Genomic DNA, 11,104 nt, shown 5'->3' on the forward strand with positions numbered 1-11,104 from the left:
CCCGTCCACCCCTGGTGAGCTCCACCCGGTGCTGGAGAAGCTCAAAGCGCTCAACAGCTACAATCCCAAAGACTTTGACTGGAACGTGAAGCACGGACGCGTGTTCATCATTAAGAGCTACTCCGAGGACGACATCCACCGTTCCATTAAGTACTCAATCTGGTGCAGCACGGAGCACGGCAACAAGCGTCTGGATGCGGCGTACCGCTCGCTGGCTGCCAAGGGCCCGCTCTACCTTCTCTTCAGCGTCAACGGCAGCGGCCACTTCTGCGGCGTGGCCGAGATGAAGTCGCCCGTGGACTACAATGCGTACGCAGGCGTCTGGTCTCAGGACAAGTGGAAGGGCAAGTTTGAGGTCAAGTGGATCTTCGTCAAGGACGTGCCCAACAACCAGCTGCGGCACATCCGCCTGGAGAACAACGACAACAAGCCAGTCACCAACTCCAGGGACACTCAGGAGGTGCCTCTGGAAAAGGCCAAGCAAGTGCTTAAAATTATCGCCACTTTCAAGCATACCACCTCGATCTTTGACGATTTTGCACATTACGAAAAACGCCAGGAGGAAGAGGAAGCCATACGAAGGGTAAGCGTGTCCGAGTGTTTAGTACTTACAGAACGATGGTGCTTTTGATTTAAAAACGAAACAAATGAGCGATTTTCCAGTGCACATGCTTCAAAGACAGACATTAGGAAATATCAAAGCAAAAATACTTCGCTTTTTTTTATTTATTTATTTTTTATATGTTCCCTCCCCTGCATTTCAAGTATGAGGTTAAATTAGACTTTAATGGTTAGATCGGATTACACTCCGGGAAGAACCGAGGTTTCAACTTTTAATCACCTTTGTGCACAGAGTTTGGCTTGGAGCATAATGAAAAAATGATGATACTAAATCAATAGTGAAGGTTACGCAACCATTTGCTGTCTCTGTGCATGCGAGGTCAGCACTTTGGAGAATCGGGTTTCGTCTGATTTCCATCCAGGGTTGATTAAAACTGTGGCTGGATTGCGTGGATAGTAATTAAAGGACATCCATTTCAGAGGCCAGTGACTGGTCCCCCCCCCATTTCCCATCCCCCTCATCCCCTAAAGGATTATTTATTTATTGATTTATTTATTTATTTATTTATTTATTTAACTCTGAAACGTGATTTGGGGTTGTTTCGGTATCCAAGAAACCAAAATGACGAGGCTACAAAGTGGTAGATAACGTGAGGAATTTTTCCTATACAAGTGTTTTATTCCTCTTATACTACAGCAATTTTCCAATGATTAGTCCCTGATCTCATTTTACGTTATATATATATATAACGTTATATATATATAGCAGCTGTGTGTGTGTGTGTGTGTGTGTGTGTGTGTGTGTGTGTGTGTGTAATATATATATATATATAAAATCTGTCATTTCCTCGTCAACCTCTGTATGTGTGTGTGTGTGTGTGTGTGTTTGTTTTGTTTTTTTCTTTCTTGAAGTTATTAAGACTTTAAAACACAGCTCGTCATGTTCCACAGAAACCGCAAAGCGTCCCGAAAACGTTATGGGTAAAAAGTTTCACCTTTACCTGTTACAAAGCACTGATACTGGAGACTCCTTCCATAAACGGTGCAAAATATCAATGAATACGGATGGAGCGTCCGTATATCAGATGATACGTGTGATCGGACGCGGATGTCTGATATTTGAGAACAGAACGGTGTGAGACAGTTCTGGAAGGTCATTATGCCAAATCATTTCAACGACAGACTTTTGGCTCGGGCATTTCAGAATGACAAAAACAACATCCGAGATGCCATGCGACGTGATTCGTCAACTGGTTTCGTCCAGTCATGCCTTATATGGTCTTTCTCATATTTTTAAAATTTAGTATTTTGTGTCTGGTTCACTGGCCATCAGGTTTTTTCGATGTGGTCTAACCTGGCCCGTTTTGGATAAACAGTCTTGTTTATGTGGAGCGTCCACTGTACCTTGTTACTATAGAAACAATAACGTATTAGCATAAACCTGTGATTTGTATGATTTATGATCTGGATCAGAGGTGCTGTTATAGGAAATGAATCAACACCTTCTGACCAATCAGATTTCGATCATTTTCAAGAGTGCAGTTGTATAAAATATACTAATTTATAGCTAGGTTCATAGCTAGGTAAGTGCGTTAATACAGACTCGTTATCTTCTGCTAACCTCGGCTCTGCTCGTGCTTTGCTAGCGTTTTTTGGATTTGAGATGTATCATATATATATATATATAAGGAGTAGATTTTATTTTTATTTTGTGTATATATATAAAATAAGGAGTAGATTTTATTTATTTATTTATTTATTTTCCTTTTTATAGTTTGTTCATGCCAATTAAAACCTGGACAGACCACATGATCATGTGTATGAGTGTGTCTGAGTGTTTTATTCGTCATTTATTTAGTTACATTTGTGCCAAAACTAAACAAATGTAAGTATACCATTTCACAAACGAACACAATCTGCTTCGCAAAAGGAAAACTCGACTCTCAAACGAACAGAAAGTGATTTTCTCACAAATGCAGCTATGCTATGTCCTCTTCCAAACCAACAGGTGGCACTATGGGTCAATTTACAAATTGCTTTACATTACACCACAATAAAGCACTAAATAGTGTTTTTGAATTTTTTTTTTTTAAATAAATTTTTTTATTTAAATTTTTATGCAGAGTGCGTAGATACAGCTGTCAGTCATATACGTACAATACATCGGCTATAATCCCAAGGAGTTGCGCATAAACAATAACAGTAGCCACTGCCAAGAACAAGAAGGGGAAAAAGGAAAAGATATATATTTAAGATATAATATATGTATATGTGTATATATGTATATGTGTGTATATAATATATATATATATATTATATTGAAAAATAAAGATGATGATGGAGCGTTGATGATGATGATGATGATGATGGAGTGTTGATGATGATGATGGAGTGTTGATGATGATGATGGAGCGTTGATGATGATGGAGCGTTGATGATGATGATGGAGCGTTGATGATGATGATGGAGCGTTGATGATGATGATGGAGCGTTGATGATGATGATGGAGCATTGATGATCATGATGGAGCGTTGATGATGATGATGGAGCATTGATGATGATGATGGAGCGTTGATGATCATGATGGAGCGTTGATGATGATGATGATGGAGCATTGATGATGATGGAGCGTTGTTTATGATGATGATGGAGCGTTGTTTATGATGATGTTGGAGCGTTGTTCATGATGATGGAGCGTTGATGATGGAGCATTGTTCATGATGATGGAGCGTTGTTCATGATGATGGAGCGTTGTTCATGATGATGGAGCATTGATGATGATGATGATGGAGCATTGATGATGATGGAGCGTTGATGATGATGATGATGATGGAGCGATGATGATGATGATGATGGAGCGTTGATGATGATGCGTTGATGATGATGATGATGATGATGATGGAGCGTTGATGATGATGATGATGGAGCGTTGATGATGATGGAGCGTTGATGATAATGATAATGATGGAGCGTTGATGATGGAGCGTTGATGATAATGATGGAGCATTGATGATGATGATGGCGCATTGATGATGATGATGATGATGATGGAGCGTTGATGATGATGATGGAGCGTTGATGATGATAATGATGGCACGTTGATGATGATGATGATGGAGTGTTGTTGATGATGGAGTGTTGTTGATGATGGAGTGTTGTTGATGATGGAGTGTTGTTGATGATGGAGCGTTGATGATGATGATGGAGCGTTGATGATGATGATGATGGAGCATTGATGATGATAATGATGGAGCGTTGATGATGATGATGATGATGATGGAGCGTTGATGATGATGATGATGATGATGGAGCGTTGATGATGATGGAGCGATGATGGAGCGTTGATGATGGAGCGTTGATGATGATGATGGAGCGTTGATGATGATGATGGAGCATTGATGATGATGATAATAGAGTGTTGTTGATGATGGAGCGATGATGGCGCATTGATGATGATGGAGCGTTGATGATGGAGCGTTGATGATGATGGAGCATTGATGATGATGATGATGATAATAGTGTTGTTCATGATGGAGCGATGATGGCACGTTGATGATGATGATGATGGAGCGTTGATGATGGAGCGTTGATGATGATGGAGCGATGATGATGATGATGATGATGGAGCGATGATGATGATGATGATGGAGCGTTGATGATGATGGAGCGTTGATGATGGAGCGTTGATAATGATGGAGTGTTGATGATGATGATGGAGCGTTGATGATGATGGAGCATTGATGATGATGATGATGGAGCGTTGTTCATGATGATGGAGCGTTGATGATGATGGAGCGATGATGATGATGATGATGATGGAGCGATGATGATGATGATGATGATGGAGCGTTGATGATGATGATGGAGCGTTGATGATGATGGAGCGTTGATGATGGAGCGTTGATAATGATGGAGTGTTGATGATGATGATGGAGCGTTGATGATGATGGAGCATTGATGATGATGATGATGATGGAGCGTTGTTTATGATGATGGAGCGTTGATAATGATGGAGTGTTGATGATGATGATGGAGCGTTGATGATGATGGAGCATTGATGATGATGATGATGGAGCGTTGTTCATGATGATGGAGCGTTGTTCATGATGATGGAGCATTGATGATAATGATGGAGCGATGATGATGGAGCGTTGATAATGGAGCGTTGTTTTTGATGATGTTGGAGCGTTGTTCATGATGATGGAGCATTGATGATAATGATGGAGCATTGATGATGATGATGGAGCGTTGATGATGGAGCGTTGATAATGATGGAGTGTTGATGATGATGGAGCGTTGATGATGATGGAGCATTGATGATGATGATGATGATGATGGAGCGTTGTTCATGATGATGGAGCGTTGTTCATGATGATGGAGCATTGATGATAATGATGGAGCGATGATGATGGAGCGTTGATAATGGAGCGTTGTTTTTGATGATGTTGGAGCGTTGTTCATGATGATGGAGCATTGATGATAATGATGGAGCATTGATGATGATGATGGAGCGATGATGATGGAGCGATGATGATGGAGCGTTGTTTTTGATGATGTTGGAGCGTTGTTCATGATGATGGAGCATTGATGATGATGATGAAGGAGCATTGATGATGATGGAGCGTTGCATGGCTAGATCTTGTGCAGGAATCTAAAATGAATTATTTGGTACTATATGCAGTATTTGTAATAATCACAGACCTTATTTCAGGATTTAATAAATCTTTTTTTTAAACACTATTTACTGCACTCTACTTAATCTGTTGGTTTGGAAGAGGAAGTTGCTTAGCTGCATTTGTGAGAAAATCGTTTTGTTTCTTTGAGAGGCGAGTTTTCCTTTTGCAAAGCAGATTGTGTTTGTTTGCGAGATGGTATATTTATATTTGTTTAGCTTTGGCACAGATCCACGGTCATTGCCCACAGGATATGATGGTCACAAGAACATTCTGCATTTTGGCTTTTACTGATTACGTATACGTTTTCCTCTTGGTGGAATATGATACGATACGATATACGCCTTGTTGATGTAACTGTATCTCGCTGTTCTCCTTCCTGAACAATCCCCTGCGTAAACCAGAGACTCTGGTTTTTTTTTGGTTGGGAGGTGTCGATTAACAACAGTCGTTCCAGCTGCAAATCACAGTTTGATTTTAGCATCCTGGTTATCGTTTCTGTAGTCCGATCACAGGGATGTTTACGGAAGGAGTCTCCAGTGTCAGCACTTTGGGGCAGTCCTGGGAAAGAAGCGAGCATAGTTCACAGGAACCAGTTTCGCAGATAAAAATGGATAAAAATTGCTGTCGTATCCAAGACGAATAAAAAAAACCCTAAGATTTTATTCCTTATTTAACCCCTGTTAAATATTAGTATTCAAAGAACATTCCAGAGTAAAGCATGCTTTTATTGTGTTATGTGCCAGAATTTATATATTTTTATTTATGTTTATAAATAAGTAATAATGAACGTCGTCTTCGTAAAGGTATTAAAACTCCGTAGCCAGGAAGTCCAAGAGAGCGAAGTTGGCCATGCTTGTCTGGGTGGGAGGGGCATACTGTACTCACTCTCTCGACTGTCACTCATATCGACCCCGGCCAATCGGGAGTGGGATCAGGGTTAGTTTAAGTAATAATGTTTTGGATTATAAAACACAGGGCCGTTCGTATGCATAATGCACTGATGAAGAAACGATTTGTCTGTCACTGAATTGTGTAATAAGTGTAATTCTAGTGCTACGTCACTGATTTTATGAAGGATTGATCAACAAAGCTTCAGGTGTTGACATGTGCTTCGTTAGCTGTTGAAATGTTTGAGTGAAATATTCATTATTACGACCCCGAGTGTGCTCCCGGTGCTAATGTCGGAGAAGGAAGAGTGACGAGAGCTCCGTCTCTCTCGCTCTCTCTCTCTCGCGCCCCCCCCCCCCTCCCTCCGCTGACGCAGCTTTTCCCCACACCCCCGTGATGGATAATCTGCCCCATGTTATTGGGTCATGAATATTTCAGGCCTGAAGCCGAGCTGTCAGAGGGGTTGATGGGTTTTATTCTCAGCTGTCCACTTCATATTAGTGACCTGCAGCGCGAGACGGGCATCCTGGTCTCACACACACACACTGATAGTCTGGATCACACTAACGATGATCACACTTCATCTCCTGAAGTCTTCAGTGTCCGTGTGTTTCTCTCATTAGCGGGGTTCAGAATAACAAATTGACGCTTTAATAAAACATAAAACCCGTACCGTGTTTCCGTCAGAACGAACCTCACCCGGATTTTTAAACTCTGAATCACACCTGAGCGTCCAAGATGTTTTACTTTAAGTACTTTTAATATAAAAAGACTTCAGGATGTGCTGTTCGAGGAAAATAATCGACTTTGAGGTGTAGCAGTGACGCCACTTCATCACAGCACCCCGTCGCTGATTATTTCCCTATAACCGCATGCCTCGGAGTTTTATTCTTTACTTACTGAATCTTCACAACAGTTGTTAAGGTCCCTCTTGCGTAAGTGTAGCGGATGGAAACGCACCACGGTTCGCGTTTCCTGTTGCCGTTTTTTGCCTCGTCAGAAACTTCTATACAGTCTGAACAACACCCCTCCTCTCTCTCTCTCTCTCTCTCTCTCTCTCTCTCTCTCTCTCTCTCTCTCTGTGAGGCTGTGATTACGCAGTAGAGTCCCCGTTTGTCACGTCGTGGGCGACGTCGCTTCGCCTTTCGCCTCACTGTACAATCTAGAAAGCATTTTATTTATTTATTTATTTATTTTAAATCGACTTACATTTGCTGTCTAACGTTTTTCTTTTTCTTTCTTCCCTTCTGTTTTGCAGGAGCGAACTCGAAATAAACAGTAACCTTCCAGACATCTGTTCTGCTAGAACTTCAACACTAATAATGTAGAACCTTTTGAATTATTGCCTAACCACAGAGGAAGAACGAGGGTTCTGCTCTATTTTCTGCTGAAGACCATGTACGAACACTTTAACACCATGACGATGACCACGGACTGGCGATTTTTGATGCATCTGCCCTTATTCTCATGACAAAAAAACAAACAAACAAACGCAAAAGAAAGCAACATTGATCACGTAAACTGTATCTTTAAGCACTTTCAGTCATTCTATAAAGCTTCTTACCGACACCCTTAATTAACTCGCACCGGACTCCTGTTTGGTATTAACTGACTAACCTGGCTTCGAGGATTTCACCCGACTTATTTGTATTTGTAGGTCTTTTCTGTTTATTATATTCATTATTTTTTTGTTGTTGTTGTTTGGGTTCTGCACAAACACGTGCTTTCGGAGGAAAAAAACGGAAAGTGTGTGACAGCAAATCTGTACATTTGCACTTGAATCTCTGATGCTTTGTGATCCTCCGTTTCAGTACCGAGGAAAAGAAAGCGCTTTTTTTCCCGTTTCTTTTCTTTTCTTCCTACCCGACTGAATTGAAGTGCGAGTTGGACGAGTTGGAATAATGTCCGTTTTTTCATCACCCCTGCACCCTCCTTCCCTCCCTCCATTTGTGTACCACAATAAAATAATTATGCAGCTTAGTGGAACGCCACATGTTAATCTTCTTTTTTTTTTTTTTCCCCCTCCCTCCTCCATTCATTTAATTTCTGTAATTGTCACCCAGAAGTGCATTTGTTTAAGGAGGACCGCTGAACGAAGCAGGGCCTTGTCCACGTCGAGCTTTCGCCGTGGGGGTTTTTGTCCCCGAACGCAGTGACACTTTTGTCCTCTAGGTGTCTCACTGAATAAACATCCATGTTGATGCGATTCCATGGTTTTGAGTTTTCACTTAATATAAAGTTGGATGACCTACGTTAATTTTTTTTTTTTATTTTTTTATTAGTACAAAATTAGTCATGTTGCATGAGAATTATGGGTTGTTTTTTTTTTGGGGGGGGGGGGCGAATTTTGAACCTATATCAAATATATATTGAGCATTTATATTGAGGATATGCAAAATATGAAGTAAAATCTATCTAGGACTTGATTATGATGAATGATTAGTTCAAAACGCATCGCTCTGGGTTGAAGTTAGAGAAGAGTGGAAATGGCCGGTCGCTGGTGGCCCCCGATCCTCAGCAACATCTGTGAGTGTTATAGCGCAGCTCACATCTGGCATTTCCTGTTTCTTCATTACAAGCTGCCTTCTTCATAGGTCCAGTAAGGTTCTCTCTATCTATCTATCTATCTATCTATCTATCTATCTCTGTCTCGCTCTCTGTGTTGTAAAATGCAGCACCTCAGTCACTTCAATGGCCGGATTCACCTTCTGGACGGAGCAGAAGGATGTCAACCCCTGCACCAAGAAGCACCTCTTCCTCCTTCTCCTTTTCCTCATCCTCCTCTTCCTCCCTGTGTGTTTGATTTGTGGCCATGTTTGTATGGGTTTCTGTAAATCGATGCTTCGTAATGATGCTAATGCTGATTGCATTATGATGTGATTAATTAATCTGATTTTAAAAATAAATATAGATTTATTGAAACTGAAATATGTGTCAGTGCCAAAACTTCGCAAACACTCATGGCATCATTAAACACTTCATGCTGTCCTGATGAAATATTTAACTGCTAGGGTTGTGATGTGAAAATCTGCAACTTTGGGCAATATGATCGATGTAAATGACTGCAGCAGCGACTAATTTCATTACTCAGGCCCGATTTAAGTTGCTGGCAGTTTTTCCTTCATGTTAGAGGCGTGCATCAGGGCAAGGATCTGACAAATTCGTTCATTTGTTTATATTCCATAACTGCTTTATCCTGTCAGGGTCAGTGTGGTTTAAATTACTCATCTGTTCGTGTTTTGGGGAAAATTAAGTTTGTTATAAAATATCGTTGGAAAGTGCAAACAAAAATAGGAGAGGGCAAGATTGGTTGATATTCTTTGAGAGTGGATGAGATTTGTTAGAAATTCTTCAGTAGTAGGTGGGATTAGTGAGAATTTCTTTGGGAGAAAATGGGATTGGTCAGAATTCCTACTGGAGCGGGTGGGATTCATTCATTTATTTATTTATTTCGATTCCTTCGGGATAGGGATGGATTGGTCAGAATTCCTTTGGGAAAGGGTGGGATTGGTCAGAATTCTTTTGGGAGAGGGTGGGATTGGTAAGAATTCCTTTGGGAGAGGGTGGGATTGGTCAGATTTCCTTTGGGAACCGGTGGGATTGGTAAGAATTCTTTTGGGAGAGGGTGGGTTTGGTAAGAATTCTTTTGGGAGAGGGTGGGATTGGTAAGAATTCCTTTGGGAGAGGGTGGGTTTGGTAAGAATTCTTTTGGGAGAGGGTGGGATTGGTCAGATTTCCTTTAAGAGAGGGTGGGATTGGTCAGAATTCCTTAGGGAGAGAGTGGGTTTGGTAAGAATTCTTTTTGGAGAGGGTGGGTTTGGTAAGAATTCTTTTTGGAGAGGGTGGGTTTGGTAAGAATTCCTTTGGGAGAGGGTGGGTTTGGTAAGAATTCTTTTGGGAGAGGGTGGGTTTGGTAAGAATTCTTTTGGGAGAGGGTAGGATTGGTCAGATTTCCTTTAGGAGAGGGTGGGATTGGTCAGATTTCCTTAGGGAGAGGGTGGGTTTGGTAAGAATTATTTTGGGAGAGGGTGGGATTGGTAAGAATTCCTTTGGGAGAGGGTGGGATTGGTCAGATTTCCTTAAGGAGAGGGTGGGATTGGTAAGAATTCTTTTTGGAGAGGGTGGGTTTGGTAAGAATTCCTTTGCGAGAGGGTGGGTTTGGTCAGATTTCCTTTGGAAGAGGGTGGGATTGGTAAGAATTCTTTTGGGAGAGGGTGAGATTGATCAGATTTCCTTTGGTGGAGGGTGTTATTGGTCAGATTTCCTTTGGTGGAGGGTGTTTTTGGTCAGATATCCTTTAGGAGAGGGTGTTATTGGTCAGATTTCCTTTAGGAGAGGATGTTATTGGTCAGATTTCCTTTGCGAGAGGGTGGGCTTAGTCTGAATTGCTTTGGGAGCATATAGAATTGGTCACAATTCCTTGGGGAGAGGGTGTTATTTGTCAGATTTCCTTTGGGAGAGGGTGGCATTGGTCAGATTTCCTTTGGGAGAGGGTGGGTTTGGTCAGATTTCCTTTGGGAGAGGGTGGGATTGATCAGATTTCATTTGGTAGAGGGTGGGATTGGTCAGATTTGGAGCAGGAGCAGGCATGGTTGTTAAAAATTCCTCTGGGAGTAGGTAGGATTGCTAGAATTCCTTCAGAAGTGGGTAAGATTGATCAGAATTCCTTAATCCACAGGCATGATTGGTCAGAATTCCTTCAAGGAAATGGGCAGGACTCGTCAAAGTTTCTGCTGGAGCAGGCAGGATTAGTAAGAATTCATGTGGTAGCAGGTGAGATTCACGGTCGTGCAGGATTGGTCAGAATTCTTTTGGGAGTGGATGGAATTGTCCTGCACACAGTTTATAATACAGCTGGACTTGTACAATATATATTAGTCTGTAGATCCATATCGACTCCTGCATTAACGCAGTACAACTTCAACACACCAGATGGCGACATTGTCTTTTGACCTGAGCGAGAGTCCAAGGGACAATTC

The 11,104-nt window shown here is 41.5% G+C and overlaps 1 protein-coding gene across 1 annotated transcript in view; it reads left to right on the forward strand.

Annotated features, from left to right (window-relative positions):
* The window catches only part of ythdf3 (YTH N6-methyladenosine RNA binding protein F3), a 13,195-nt gene extending 4,143 nt beyond the window's left edge, over positions 1-9,052 (forward strand). The window contains exons 4-5 of the mRNA XM_053611862.1: positions 1-583; positions 7,384-9,052. The exon at positions 1-583 is cut by the window's left edge and continues 1,064 nt beyond it. Of these exons, the coding sequence (XP_053467837.1) occupies positions 1-583; positions 7,384-7,407 (607 nt within the window). The 3' untranslated portion in view covers positions 7,408-9,052. The remainder of the gene's footprint in view (positions 584-7,383) is intronic.
* The last annotated feature ends 2,052 nt before the right edge of the window (positions 9,053-11,104 follow it).

The sequence above is a fragment of the Ictalurus furcatus genome, chromosome 23 (assembly GCF_023375685.1).
Source record: "Ictalurus furcatus strain D&B chromosome 23, Billie_1.0, whole genome shotgun sequence".
In the NCBI taxonomy this organism is placed as follows: Eukaryota; Metazoa; Chordata; class Actinopteri; order Siluriformes; family Ictaluridae; genus Ictalurus; species Ictalurus furcatus.